The 15,615-nt window shown below is 43.2% G+C and overlaps 1 protein-coding gene across 1 annotated transcript in view; it reads left to right on the top strand.

Annotated features, from left to right (window-relative positions):
- MID1 (midline 1) overlaps positions 1-15,615 on the top strand; it is a 180,928-nt gene that overhangs the window by 136,351 nt on the left and 28,962 nt on the right. The window contains 2 exon segments of the mRNA XM_032620096.1: positions 1,692-1,819; positions 9,583-9,726. Coding sequence (XP_032475987.1) covers positions 1,692-1,819; positions 9,583-9,726 — 272 coding nt within the window.

Below are 15,615 nucleotides of genomic sequence, written 5' to 3'. Positions count from 1 at the left end.
TCCAAGTACATCATACAATATGTGGCCTTTTGTGTCTGGCTTCTTTCACTTATCATAATACTTTCAGGGTTCATCCATGTCATAGCATGTATCAGTCTTTCATTCCTTTTTATGGCCGAAAAATACTCCATTGTATAGATGTGCCCACAGATGTAATTTTTATAGCCAAGGTATATTTCTTTATAAAATCCAGAACTTTAAGAGACATTAGGAGATGCAAGAGGAGATCTGTCTTTTAGTGTAACCAGGTTGACGTTTTTCTAAATTAAATGGAAGAGTACAGACCTAGAATTCTCTTCCTGGCTGCTGCCAGCTAGCTCTGTGGTCTTGTATAAATGAGCATCAATGCCCTTCATTAGAAAATAAGTGACTAGGTCATGGCTAAATCATTTAAAGGCTGTTTCTTTGCTCAAAAATTCCCAGTACCCTACACAGTATCCTGCACACAGTAGATCCTCGGTGGTGTTTATTGCACTTCCTGAAATACCAAAATCAAGCTTATGAGTCTAGCATAGTTTGATGCGCTCAGAAGTGGTTTACATCATCCCATAATTTTCTTGTTCTTAGAAGAATCACTTGCATTGTTAATTAGTCAAAATGTTCTGCTATTAATAATAACTTTCCCAATCAACGTGAGAGTCCACTGCAGGAGACCGATACCTACCAATAGCTTGCTCCATAGATTACAAACGAGAAGTCTATCTACCTGGCAACCTTAATGAAGAGGGGAAATGGCGGACCCATCGGGGAATTTGTTAGGAAGCTCATGTATATTTTCCATGGCATCTGCTGGGAATATGGTGCAAGAACATGAAGACAAGGAGAATGAAAACGAGCCTGACAAAAACTCCTTTTTTAATGTTTATTTTAGGGAGAGGCTAGTCATTGATTAAACTAATCCAATATCTGGAAACATTCTTTTTTAATCTTCACTTTGCCTTTTATGCAGCTTGAAATTTGGAAGACTCTTCTTTGAAGTGGAGCAGGGTTGAGTCTGAAAAGAACAAACCGTTTCCCAGACAGATGTGTGAAGAAATGCCTGGAGCTATGTGCTTCTCGCTGGAGTTAGATGTGCGGGGGCCAGAGAGTTAAATATACAGCAATGTGAAGTATGAATATTCTTTCGCCTCCATGGGGAATTTTGTCCCGATAGTAAAAAGGAAGGGAGGAAGCCATTCTTCTGTTTTCCCAGCTCCTCTGCCTCCTCTCGTAGCTTATACTCATTTGCATTGTGTTGCCTGTTGTGCCATCCCGGGATTTTTCGTGAGGCTCACGTGTAAAAACAGCGATGGTGGGCTTCCCTGGTGGCGCAGTGGTTGAGAGTCCGCCTGCCGATGCAGGGGACACGGGTTCGGGCCCCGGTCCGGGAAGATCCCACATGCCGCGGGAGCGCCTGGGCCCGTGAGCCATGGCCGCCGAGCCTGCGCGTCCGGAGCCTGTGCTCCGCAGCAAGAGAAGCCATCGATCGCAGTGAGAAGCCCGCGCACCGCAACGAAGAGTAGCCCCCGCTCGCCGCAACTAGAGAAAGCCCGCGCGCAGCAGTGAAGACCCAACGCAGCCAAAAATAAATTAATTTAAAAAAAAACACGATTTCGTAATGATATTTCTTTTCCTTTTATTTTTTCACTCCTATGCGGTGATGGTAAAAGCCAGCTTGACATTTCTGAAAAGTTGTTTTGTTTCAATTACAGAGTCTCCATGGCAACAGCATCATCCCAGGTGCTAATTCCTGAAATCAACCTCAACGACACCTTTGACACCTTTGCCTTAGATTTTTCCCGAGAGAAGAAATTGCTAGAATGTCTGGATTACCTTACAGGTATTGTCTTTTGTGTTTTCTTTAATACTGGGTACGTTCAGTGATACTTCATTAGGAATGAAGTCTAATATCCCCGTAAAACATTTTTGGTATTCCTTTGGTTGGTTGGTTGGTTGGTTGGTTTTCCAAGCAAAATAATACAGTCCAAGACTAAACTGGGGACAGAGGCAGGAAGAGAATCTCGGTCATTGAAAGCATATTGACCACCATTTCCCGCACTCTCGGCGTGTGGGTACCACACGTGATACCTCTGTTGGCCATCAGAGAGGTACACGGGGCAGCGTGGCTGTTTTCCGTTTCATGTCAGCAAGGCAGATGACTCTCACAGTGCCTTGGCAGAGAAAAACTTAGCAGCTAACTCTAATGGGGTATCTACTCTGCCCTGGCTCTTTGTGTTTGTTTAATCTTCCCAACATCGAATTGACGTAAAGTATTATAATCCTCATTTTGCAAACGACAGAGGTCATCCATCTCGCTGGAGGTCAGATATCTAGGGAGAGGCAGAATCAGGATTTAGCTCAGGTCTGTACAGGCTCCAAAGACCTCCTTACTTTCTAGTAAAAGACTCAATTTCGTCTTGGCAAAGGTCACCACGGCAGATGTCCCAAAAATCACACATGTATTCCTGGTGCCATGTTTCACTTCTGTGCTTTTTGATAGGCATGTTTTTGGGGGGTGGGGGTGGGGGGGTGAGGTCAAGCTTAAAAAACGAAAGCAGCCGTAATAAAAGAAACCTCTGGCTACTCCTTTTCCTAACCATGCTTCCAAATTTTTCTTAGCCGTCGACCGCTAAGGCAAGAACTGACCACATTCGCTCATAGAATGTGGGCTGTTTAGATGACTTTACTTGTGTCATCCAGAGCCGCGGGTGCCGCGGGGAGTTCAGTGAAGCTCCGCATCTACAGTGAAGCCAGCTGTGCACTGAATTTAGAATGTGCCACCTTCAAGAGACCACATCCCTAACTTAGCGCGGCACCAGTGTCTCCACCCTCATTGTGTATGTGTGTTCGCGGGAGAGCAGTTGGGTAAGGGGAAGCAGGAGAGACGGAGCATTGGGTGATGTTTATTTTTACAGTCTGTGGCTAGAAAGCAAAGGATTTCTATGTTCAAGGAGCACTGTACCCAGATCAGTGTTTTCCTTTGCCTGGACCCGAGGTGCCGGTTTTAGCCTTTGTGCATTTGCAAGGGAGGCGAGTCACCCCAGAAACATCTTCTTATCTTAGGTGACTCTTTCACACCATACGATGCCTACGAAGGAAGAAATAAGTTGACTCAAAAAGCACGTCCAGTAAGAAACCAAACTCGATTTCAACTATTTATGAATGTAGCTTTTCACTCTGAGGTTTACCTCAACTAACACCATGCCACAGAACTTTCTAGGATGACAGAAGCACTCCGCACCGTCCAGTAGGATACCTGCTAGCCACGTGGGGCTGTGTTGAAAACCTGAAATGTGGTTAGTGAGTTTTTACTTTTGTTTCACTTCAATTAAAGTGAAATGTAAAGGGCCACACGGAGCTCGTGGCTACTGTGTTGGGCCATGCAGGTGAGCCTTTCTCGGGCTGAGATGCTTTTCATGATGGCATCCTATTAAAAATCTCCTGTTTTCTTATATCATTTGGGAATGAGTGCGGTCACAGCAACAGAAAATCCAGTTAGCAGTGACTAGACCCATCAGACAGTGTTCCTATCACAGAAACGGGAGAACAGAGGCTTCTGTTGCCGTCCAGGGCTGGGCAGCGGTTCAGTGATGACGTCGGACCCCAGGCTCTTTCTCTTTTTGTGCTCTGCCACCGTCACCGTCTTGCCACGTGACTGCAGAACTACTCCACCTCCAAGCGTTATGCCCAAGTTACGGACAAAAAGAGAGGGACAGACGGGAAATGATGACCAAAAGCTCTGTCAGCCAAGTCTGTTTATGAGGAAAACCAAAAGCTTGTTCAAAAGATCCATCTAGCAAACTTCCACTCGTGTCTTGTGGGCTAGGTCCACGTCATAAGGTCACGCCCAAGGGCAGAGAAGAGCAAAAAGTGTTTGGCCGGGCACGTGGCCGTTCTGCACAGAATCAGTGTCTTATTGTCAAGAATGTCCTTCCCATTTCCCCAGGATCGTTTAAGAGCATTTCAGTAACGTATGCCCATTCTAATCTCTGTGTGAATGCCAGCGTACTGACTGCAGGGGAAACTGTGAAAGTAGTTTGCACTGACTTGTAGAGTCTACGCCGTATATCATCCCGATGGCTGTTTATGCCAAACTAAAGACCATATGGGGTACCTGCTATTACGCCTTCTTAGCTGTCACCCTCCGATACAAATTTGGACCATTTCTAGACATAGCATCGATCCTGGCCATAACATACGATGCTCGGCCGATCCTGCGAAGTCCAAATAGTTTATCAGACGTTCGTAAGCAGGAAATGGAGTGTTTGTGGAGCGTTAGCCCACCATTTCTTGTGTCCTGTTTATGACAGAGGCAAGAAAATAACAGTTCTGGTATACCAACTGCATGAATATCGAAACTGGCAACGTGCTGCTGTTCTCGTTTACTGTAAGCTGGATATTGACTTTTCAGGACAAACCCATTGGCTTTATAATCAAAACAGGGTTAGTCTGCCTGGCTGTGAAAACAAGATTTTTTTTTTTCGCCTCTGACATGCCTCTAACTGGTACGTCAAGTGAATAACCCGGAGGGGTGACATTCCCTCCCTGATTACAGCCCCTGCCACGTGTCTCCCAGCTACCTGCCTATTTCAAACACAGCGTTCTTTATATTTAATCATGTATTGCAATGCAGAGACAACCAAACCTTTCTACGTTGGTTGATGGAGAAATAATTCAGTGAACTGTTTAGATGATGGGAGAGTAAATATTTCTCCACTGACCCATGCAGGGTGATCCCACACTAACAGGGACCACACGGACAGTAATAAGCGTGTTTATGATGCAGCTGGGCCTCCTCCGTGGAAGGCGTCTCTCGATCGGTATCACTTACTTATTCATCCGAGTCACAGCACATGGCACTAAATCTTTGTTTTTCACTAATAAATTCTACCATTTTTTTCATTTTTTAAAACATTCCAGCTTTATTAAGGTATAATCGACAAATAAAATTGTAAGATATTTAAAGTATATACATCGTAGGGATTTAGGTTTTGTATTTTTGGATCTTGTTAAAGAAACCTTTCCCCATCGTGAGTCACAGAGATACTCTGCTTCTTCCATTAGCCTCACTGTTTTACTTTTCCATTTATATCTTTAAGCTATCTGAAGTTTACCTTTGTATTTAGTGTAAGGTAGGGATTTAACTGAATTTTTCGTCATATTTTGAACCAGTTTTATCAACGTAATTTCTAAGCAATCTATTCCTTCCTCATGAAGATGGCTTTGCCACCTTTGTGGTGCTGCCTTTTTTGTACGTCAAGTTCTACGTATCATGGGTCTATTTCCAAGCTTTCTATCTGTTCTTTTTTTTTTTTTTTTAAACATCTTTATTGGAGTATAATTGCTTTACAATGTTGTGTTAGCTTCTTCTATATAACGAAGTGAATCAGCTATACGTATACATGTGTCTCCACGTCCCCTCCCTCTCGCGTCTCCCACCCTCCCTATCCCACCCCTCTAGGTGGTCACAAAGCACCGAGCTGGTCTCCCTGTGCTATGCGGCTGCTTCCCACTAGCTATCTGTTTTACATCTGGTAGTGTATATATGTCCATGCCACTCTATGACTGTGTCCCAGCTTATCCTTCCCCCTCCCCGTGTCCTCAAGCCCATTCTCTATGTCTGCATCTCTATTCCTGTCCTGCCCCTAGGTTTTTCAGAACCCTTTTTTTTCCCCTTAGATTCCACATATATGTGTTAGCACACAGTATTTGTTTTCCTCCTTCTGACTTAACTTCACTCTGTATGACAGACTCTAGGTCCATCCACCTCACTCCAAATAACTTCAATTTCGTTTCTTTTTAGGGCCGAGTAATATTCCGCTGTATATATGTGCCACATCTTCTTTATCCATTCATCTGTCGATGCACACACACTTAGGTTGCTTCCGTGTCCTGGCTGTTGTAAATAGAGCTGCAGTGAACCCTGTGGTACATGACTCTTTCTGAATTATGGTTTTCTCAGGGTATATGCCCAGTAGTGGGATTGCTGGGTCGTATGGTAATTCTCTTTTTAGTTCTTTAAGGAACCTCCATACTGTTCTCCACAGTGGCTGTATCAATTTACATTCCCACCAGCCGTGCAGGAGGGTTCCCTTTTCTCCACACCCTCTCCAGCGTTTATTGTTTGTAGATTTTTTGATGATGGCCATTCTGACTAGTGTGAAGTGATACCTCATTGTAGTTTTTTGTTTGTTTGTTTTTGTTTTGTGGTGGTACGCGGGCCTCTGGCCTCTCCCCTTGCGGAGCACAGGCTCCGGACGCGCAGGCTCAGCGGCCATGGCTCACGGGCCCAGCCGCTCCGCGGCATGCGGGATCTTCCCGGACCGGGGCACGAACCCGCGTCCCCTGCATCGGCAGGCGGACTCTCAACCACTGCGCCACCAGGGAAGCCCACCTCCTTGTAGTTTTTTTTTTTTTTTTTTTTTTTTTTGTTTTGTTTTGTTTTGTTTTGTTTTGTTTTTTTGCCATACGCCGGCCTCTCACTGTTGTGGCCTCTCCCCTTGCGGAGCACAGGCTCCGGACGCGCAGGCTCAGCGGCCATGGCTCACGGGCCCAGCCGCTCCGCGGCATGCGGGATCTTCCCGGACCGGGGCACGAACCCGCGTCCCCTGCATCGGCAGGCGGACTCTCAACCACTGCGCCACCAGGGAAGCCCTCCTTGTAGTTTTGATTTGCATTTCTCTAATGAGTAGCAATGCTGAGCATCCTTTCATGTGTTTGTTGGCAAGCTGTATATCTTCTTTGGAGAAATGTCCGCTTAGGGCTTCTGCGTATTTTTGGATTGGGTTGTTCTTTTGATATTGAGCTGCATGAGCTGCTTGTATGTTTTGGAGATTAATTCTTGGCTTCACGTGCAAATGTTCTCTCCCATTCTGAGGGTTGTCTTTTCGTCTTGTTTATGGTTTCCTTTGCTGTGCAAAAGCTTTGAAGTTTCATTAGGTCCCATTTGTTTATTTTTGTTTTTATTTCCATTTCTCGAGGAGGTGGGTCAAAAAGGATCTTGCTGTGATGTATGTCAGAGAGTGTTCTGCCTATGTTTTCCTCTAAGTTTTATAGTGCCTGGCCTTACATTCAGGTCTTTAATCCATCTTGAGTTTATTTTTGTGTATGGTGTTAGGGAGTGTTCTAATTTCATTCTTTTACATGTAGCTGTCCAGTTTTCCCAGCACCACTTATTGAAGAGGCTGTCTTTTCTCCGTTGTATATTCTTGCCTCCTTTATCAAAGATAAGGTGACCGTAGGTGCGTGGTTTTCTCTCTGGGCTTTCTGTCCTTTCCATTGATCTATACTTCTGTTTTTGATGACACTAAATCTTGCCTGTGGATACTTCAGGAGACAGATGTATGAAGTCATATTCCAGAAGGAACGCTTTAAGGCTCTGTAGAGCCCTTCTGTCTTGATACACAACTTTCTTTTTCAAGTTATCTCTTTTTTTTAATTTACTTTGTTGAAGCAGAGGTGATTTACAGTGTTGTGTTAGTTTCAGGTGTACAGCAAAGTGATTCAGTTATACATACATATATATATATATATATATATATATATATATATATATATATATATGTATATATATAGTATACACAAGCTTCCGGCAAAACCCAAATGAACTTTTTAGCCAACCCAATATATTCTTTTTCATATCCTTTTCCATTATGGTTTATCACGGGATATTGAATATAGTTCCCCGCACTATACAGTAGCACCTTGCTGTTTATCCATTCTCTATATAATTAATAGTTGGCATCTGCTAGTCCCAAACTCCCACTCCATCCCTCCCGCACCTCCCCTCCCCCTCGGCCACCACAAGTCTGTTCTCTGTGTCTGTGAGTCTGTTTCTGTTTCATAGATAGGTTCATCTGTGTCATATTTTAGATTCCACATGTAAGTGGTATCATATGGTATTTGTCTTTGCCTGCCTGACTTACTTCACTTAATGTGATCATCTCTTAAGTCCATGGCACATGGCATTATTTCATTTTATGGCTGAGTAGTATCCCTTAATGCACACCGTGATGCAGTGGCTGCCGTCATAATGTCTGTGGAATTCAGTAATCAATAGACTGAGCGAGCTGGGCTAACTGGCTTGATGCCACAGATGTAAAAGGGACTTGCTTCGTACGATCTGTGTCCCGCACGTATCGTCAAGTGGCAAAGTGCAGAGTACTAAAACAATTCAAGTTTAAAATTTTACCATTTTCATGAACTTCCCTCCCTCTTGGGGTTTCTTTAGGACTAATCCATCCTAATCAAAGTTTCACGCAGGAAAGAGTTCTCTAATAGTGTAAGCAAACGTTGCTCATCTGTCGGATGCAGATGTGTTTTCTCGTTTTGAAGTTAGGTTCTGGTGTACAGAAGAATGGAACAAAAGGCCTGGATCGACGCTTTAAACCAGGGCTCGGCGGACTCTGACTGTAAAGGGCCAGATGGTAAATATTTTAGTCTTTGCAGGACATATGGTTGCAACTACTCAGTTCTGCTATTGCACAAAGGCAGCCAGAGACAGTCCGTAAGTGAATGAGCCTGGCTGTGTTCCAATAAAACTTTATTTACAAAAACAGGCCGTGGGCCAGATTTGGCCCATAGCCATAGCTTGCCAGCTCCTGCTCTAAAATATTATTGCCGGTGCAAAGCACTCACTGCCTAGGCTTTTTCTTGCTCACAAACTCGTCTCATAAAAGCAGTTACTGAAATCAGTCCAGTAGAAGTCCACTTAAAATCATCATTTGGGTAGGATTTAGACTTCTCCACTCCAGAATGTGTTCAAGTCATAAAACAGCAGCCTTCCCCAACGATAAGTTAATCAAATGCCAAGGCATCCTGTTTTTCTTGAGGAAGGAAAATGTGCTTCTTAGATATGATTGATTGGCAATCGTGTTCTTAATTTGACATATCACCTATCAACTGAAAAATGAGAGGAAAACTGGATCACACTAATACATTTTTATAAGGCCTCAAAACGTGTAATGAAAGAAAATTTTCAGACACTTATCTGACTGATATGTTATGGGATAACAAACATCAGTATTTTTGCACTTGGGCGCCTGAATATAAAAATACGTGGCATCTTGTAGCTCAGAGGTTGGCTGACTTTGGCTCACATGCCAAATCTGGTCCTCACTCGTTTTTGTAAATAAAGTTCTACTGGAACCTGGCCGGGTCTACTTGAGTACACATTGTCTCTGGCCGCTTTCACGGTACAGAACGGAGACCAGAGGACCCACAAAGCCTCAAATATTTACCATCTAGCTCTTTACCGAAAAAGTTTGCCATCCCCACAATGGGGATGAAATGACAAGAGTTCATCTTGTTTACTTTTTGTTTGACATGTTTTCTTTCACGAATAAGAGAGTTTGTTTGCTTACCCTTCTGAACATGCTTTCATGATAAATAGAAGATACTGGCTGGCTGAAGTCACACTACCTGGGAAAAATCACAGTGATATAACCAGCCAAGCAAATGCTCTTTGGATTGGCATCACCATCTCTCGGATAGCAGTTCTGGTGGATATGTTTTAAAAGGCCTGCTTTGACTGTCAAACATCTCCTTTGAGATGTATCCCAGAGGTGTCTGCTTCTCTGCTGATGACCGTCTTGCTCCCCACAGCTCCCAACCCTCCCACAATTAGAGAAGAGCTCTGCACGGCTTCCTATGACACCATCACCGTTCACTGGACCTCCGATGACGAATTCAGTGTGGTTTCCTACGAGCTCCAGTACACCATATTCACCGGACAAGCCAATGTTGTGAGTGAGTATCGCACGCCCTCTTGACTTCTCTGTTTGGTGACTGTTTTCAGATCGATTGCATTTCTGCATTTAAACATCAAGGGAAGACGAGGGCGGAAAGGGTACACAACATTTATCGGTTTGTCTTTCCTAACCAAGAAGATGGTAGCACTCACTCGTACTGTGCTAGGAAAAATAACAGGCCAGATGGCGTTGAAAATTCTTGATCTCTAGCAAACCACATGGACGACTCTTACAAACATATTGTTAAAGGAATCGGGAAACAAAAGGATGACTGCACTAGGAGTCTGTTTGTACATAAGTTAAAGATAAAAAGCTCTTGCGTTTAGAGATGTATACACAGGTGTAAAACCTATAAATAAAAGTCAGGATGACGGTTGCCTCTTGGATGGGAGGGCAGTGGCACCACTGGAAAAACATGGGGAGATCATGGGGTTAACAGCACTTTCTGGGTGGGAGTTACATGGTTTAGTCATTGTATCATACATTCAGTTTTCTTTTCTGAGTGTTACTTCAGAATTTTTTTTGTCGTTATTAACCTTGGGGTCTACGTCACTTTATTTTTTATTTTAGTTTTTATTTCATATTTATTAGAGTATAGTTGACTTACAGTGTTGTGTTAGTTTCGGGTGTACAGCAAAGTGATTCAGTTATACAGATACGTATATCCCTTACTTTACAGATTCTTTTCTCATATAGGTTATCGGAGAATAGTGACCAGAGTTCCCTGTGCTGTACAGTAGGCCCTTGTGGGTTATCTGCGGTATATACAGTAGCGTGTAGATGTTAATCCCAAAGTCCTAATCTGTCCCTCCCCCGACCTCTCCCCTTTGGTAACCGTAAGTTTGTTTTTGAAGTCTGTGAGTCTGTTTGTGTTCTGTACACAAGTTCATTGGTATCTTTTTTTTAGATTCCACGTAGAAGTGATATCACAGGGTACTTGTCTTTCGGACTTAACGTCACTTAGTGTGATCATCTCTAGGTCCATCCATGTTGTTGCAAACGGCGTTATTTCGTTCTTTTTTTATGACTAGTTATTACAGGATAGTGAATACAGTTCCCTGCGCTATACAACAGGACCTCGTTGTCTCTCCATTCTGTATGTACTAGTTTGCACCTGCTAGTCCCAGACTCCCACTCCATCCCTACCCTGCCCCCACCCCCACTTGGCAACCCACAAGTCTGTTCTCTGTATCGGTCTGTTTCTGATTCTTAGAGAAGTTCATTTGTGTCATGGTTTAGATTACACATACCAGTGATATCACGTGGTATTTGTCTTTCTCTTTCTGACTTACTTTGCTTAGTACGAGCATCTCGAGGTGCATCCATGTTGCTGCAGATGGCATTATTTCATCCTTTTTCATGTCTGAGTACTATTCCATTGTGTATATGTACCACATCTTCATTATTCACTCCTCTGTCGATGGACATATTTAGGTTGCTTCCACGCCCTGGCTATTGTAAGTGGTGCTGCAGTGAACACTGGGGTGCATGTATCTTTTCAAATTATGGTTTTCTCTGGATACATGCCCAGGAGTGGGATTGCTGGACCATATGGTATAGTTCGATTTTAAGTTCTTTTCGGGAACCTCCATACTGTTCTCCATAGTGGCTGCACCAATTCACATTCCCACCAACAGCATAGGAGGGTTCCCTTCTCTCCACACCCTCTCCAGCATTTATGGTTTGTAGATTTTTTAATGATGGCCATTCTGAGCCGTGTGAGCTGATACCTCATGGTCGTTTTGATTTGCATTTCTCTAATAATTAGTGATGTTGAGCATCTTTTCATGTGCTTTTTGGCCATCTGTATGTCTTCTTTGGAGAAATGTCTCTTTAGATCTTCTGCCCATTTGTTCACTGGTTGTTTTTTTGATACTGAGCTGCATGAGCTGCTTTTGTATATCTTGGAGATTCATCCTTTGTCGGTTGCTTTGTTGGCAAATATTTTCTCCCATTTTGTGGGTTGTCCTTTTGTTTTGTTTATGGTTTCCTTTGCTGTGCAAAAGCTTTTAAGTTTAATTAGGTCCCATTTGTTTATTTTTGTTTTTATTTTCATTACTCCAGGAGGTGGATCCAAAAAGATATTGTTGCAATTTATGCAGAGATTGTTCTGCCTATATTTTCCTCCGAGAGTTTTATAGTATCTGGTCTTACATTTAGGTCTTTAATCCACCTTGAGTTGATTTTTGTGTATGGTGTTAGAGAATGTTCTCGTTTCATTCTTCAACATGTTGCTGTCCAGTTTTCCCTGCAACACTTATTGAAGAGGCTGTCTCTTCTCCATTGTATATCCTTGCCTCCTTTGACATAGATTAGTTGACCATAGGTGCATGGGTTTATTTCTGGACTTCCTATCCTGTCCCACTGGTCTATATTTCTGTTTCTCTGCCAGTGCCATAGTAGCTTTGTAGTCAAGGAGCCTGATTCCTCCAGCTCTGTTTTCCTTTCTCAGGATTGCTTTGGCTCTTCGGGGTTTTTTGTGTTTCCATACAAATTTAAAATTTTTTTGCTCTAGTTGTGTGAAAAATGCCATTGGTAATTTAGCAGGGATTGCATTGAATCTGTAGCTTGCCTTAGGTAGTATACTCATTTTGACAATATTGATTCTTCCAATTCAAGAACAATATTGATTTTTCCAATTCCTTTCCATCTGTGTGTGTCATCTTCAGTTTCTTTCATCAGCATCTTATAGTTTTCGAGTACAGGTATTTTGGCTCCTTGGGTAGGTTTATTCTTAGGAATTTTATTCTTTTTGACGTGATGGTAAATGGGATTGTTTCCTTAATTGCTCCTTCTGACCTGTCATCGTTAACATATAGAAATGCAAGAGATTTCTGTGTATTAATTCTGTAAGCTGCAACTTTGCCACATTCATTGATGAGCTCGAGTAGTTTTCTGGTAGCATCTTTAGGATTTTCTATGTATAGTATCGTGTCCTCTGTAAACAGTGGCAGTTTTACTTCTTTTCCAATTGGGATTCCTTTTATTTCTTTTTCTTCTCTGATTGCCACGGCTAGGACTTCCAAAGCTATGTTGGAGAAAAGTGGTGGGAGTGCGCGTCCTTGTCTTGTTCCTGATCTTAGAGGGAATGCTTTCGGCTTTTCACTGTGGAGTGTCATGTTAGCTGTGGGTTTGTCATATATGGTCTTTATTATGTTGAGGCTCTGTGCCCACCTTCTGGAGAGTTTTTATCATAAATGGGTGTCGAACTTTCTCAGAAGCTTCTTCTGCATCTATTGAGATGATCATATGGTTTTTATTCTTCAGTTTGTCAATGTGGTGCATCACATTGGTTGATTTGCGGATATTGAAGAATCCTTGCATCCCTGGGATGAATCCCACTTGATCACGGTGTATGATCCTTGTACTGTATTGTCGGGTTCGGTTTGCTAGTATTATGTTGAGGAATTTTGCATCTATATTCATCAGGGATATTGGCCCGTAATTTTCTTTTTTGTGCTATCTATCTTTGTTTGGTCCTTGGTATCAGGGTGATGGGGTGTTCCCTCCTCTGCGATTTTTTTGGAATAGTTTCAGAATGATAGGTGTTAACTCTCCTCTAAATGCTTGGTAGAATTCGCCTGTGAAGCCATCTGCTCTGCTCTTGGACTTTCGTCTGTTGGGAGTTCTTAAGTCACATTTTCAATTTCAGTACTTGTGATTGGCCTGTTCACAGTTTCTATTTCTGCTTGGTTCAGTCTTGGGAGATTGTACCTTCCTACGAATTTGTCCATTTCTTCTAGATTGTCCATTTTATTGGCATAGAGTTGCTTGTAGTAGTCTCTTATGATCCTTTGTATTTCTGTGGTGCCTGTTGTAACTTCAACTTTTTCATTTCTAATTTTATGGATTAGAGCCTTCTCCCTCTTTTTCTTGACGAGTCTGGCTAAAGATTTATTTATCAATTTTGTTTACGTATTCTTTGTCTCTATCTCATTTCTTTCTGCTCTGATCTTTAGGGTTTCTTTCCTTCTGCTGACTTTGGGTTTTGTCTCTTCTTCTTTCCCTAGTTGCTTTAGGCATAAGGTGAAGTTGTTTATTTGAGATTTTTCTTGTTTCCTGAGGTAAGACAGTATTGCTATAAACTTCCCTCTTACAGTTGCTTCTGCCGCGTCCCGTGGGTCTTGGGTCATCAGGCTTTCGTTTGTCTCTGGGTAGTTTCTCATTTCCTCTTTGATTTCTTCAGTGATCCATCGGTTGGTTAGTAGCATATCGTTTCACCTCCACGTGTTTGTGTTTTGTACGGTTGTGGGTTTTTTTGTAGTTGATTTCTAATCTAATAGCGTTGTAGTCGGAGAAGATGCTTGATACGAGTTCAATTTTCTTAAACTTACCGGGGCTCGCTTTGTGGCTCCGCATTGTCATCTCTCCTGGAGAATGTTATATGTGCCTTTGAGAAAGAATGTGTATTCTGCTGCTTTCAGATGGAATGTTCTATAAGTATCGATTAAGTCCATCTGGTCTCATGTGTCATTTAAGGCCCGTGTTTCCTTATTGATTTTCTGCCTGGATGATCTGTCCGTTGATGTAAGTGGGGTGTTAAAGTCCCCCACTATTACTCTGTTACTGTTGGTTTCTCCTTTTATGGCTGTTAGCATTCGCCTTATATACTGAGGTGCTCCTTTGTTGGGTGCATATACATTTACAATTGTTTTATCCTCTTCATGGCTTGATCCTTTGATCACTGTATATATATAGTGTCCTTCTTTGTCTCTTGTAACAGTCTTGATTTTAAAGCCTATTTTGTCTGACATGAGTATTGCTACTCCAGCTTTCTTTGGATTTCCGTTTGCATGGAATACCTTTTTCCATCTTCTCACTTTGTCTGTACGTGTCCCTAGGTCTGAAGTGGGTCTCTTGTAGACAGCACATATACGGGATCTATTTTTGTATCCATTCAGCCAGTTTATGTCTTTTGGTCGGAGTATTTAATCCTTTTACATTTCAGGTAATTATCAATATGTATGTTCTTATTGCCACCTTGTTCATTGTTTTGGATTTGTTTTTGTAGGTCTTTTTTCTTCCCTTCCTCTTTTGTTCGCTTCTCTTGTGATTTGATGACTGTCTTTAGTGTTGTGTTTGCATTGCTTTTTCTTTTTTAATGCATTAGTCTGAATTCTTCTTCAGGTAGATTACCTATCTCCGCTTCATTTAGTTGTTCTTCTGGGGTTCTGTCTTGTTCCTTTGTCTGGAATATATTTCTCTGCCGTCTCATTTGGTGTAACTGTCTGTGTTTGTGGTCTCTGTTTCTCAGGCTGCACGTTTGTAGTTCCCTCTTTTTTCTGGTGTCTGCACCCTGGTGGGTGAGAATGGTCCAGAGGCTTGTGCGGGCTTCCTGGTGGGAGGGACTGTTGCCTGCCCCCTGGTGGGCAGGGCCATGTCAAGAGGTGCATTTAGAGGAGACTTTGTGCTCAGGACGACTTTAGGCAGGCCGTCTGCTGATGGGTGGGTGGGGCTGTGTTTCCACCCTGTTCATTGTTTGGCCTGAGGTGTACCAGCACTGGACCCAGGCAGTGGTGGGGGGCGGGGGGGCAAGGTCTCGGTGTCAAAATGGCGATCTCCGGGAGAGCTCACGCTGATGAGTATTTCCTGTGGCCTCTGGCCCTTGCCCCTACAGTGAGCCCCAGCCAACCCCCAACTCCCTAGGAGACCCTCCGAGACCCACAGGTAGGTCTGACCCAGGCTCCTGTCGAGTCACTGCTTTGCCCTGGGTCCCAGTTCACAGGAAACCTTATGTGCGCCCTCCAAGAGTGGAGTCTCTGTACCACGTGTCCCGTGGGGGCTCCTGCACTCAAGCCCTGCTGGTCTTCAAAGCCAATGCTCTGGGGGCTCCTCCTCCTGGTGCAGACCCCAGGCTGGGGAGCCTGAAGTTGGGGCTCAGGACGCT

Source organism: Phocoena sinus, chromosome X (assembly GCF_008692025.1).
Source record: "Phocoena sinus isolate mPhoSin1 chromosome X, mPhoSin1.pri, whole genome shotgun sequence".
Taxonomy (NCBI): Eukaryota; Metazoa; Chordata; class Mammalia; order Artiodactyla; family Phocoenidae; genus Phocoena; species Phocoena sinus.
Note: the sequence above shows the minus strand (reverse complement) of the source record. Positions and strands in the feature narration are given on the sequence as shown.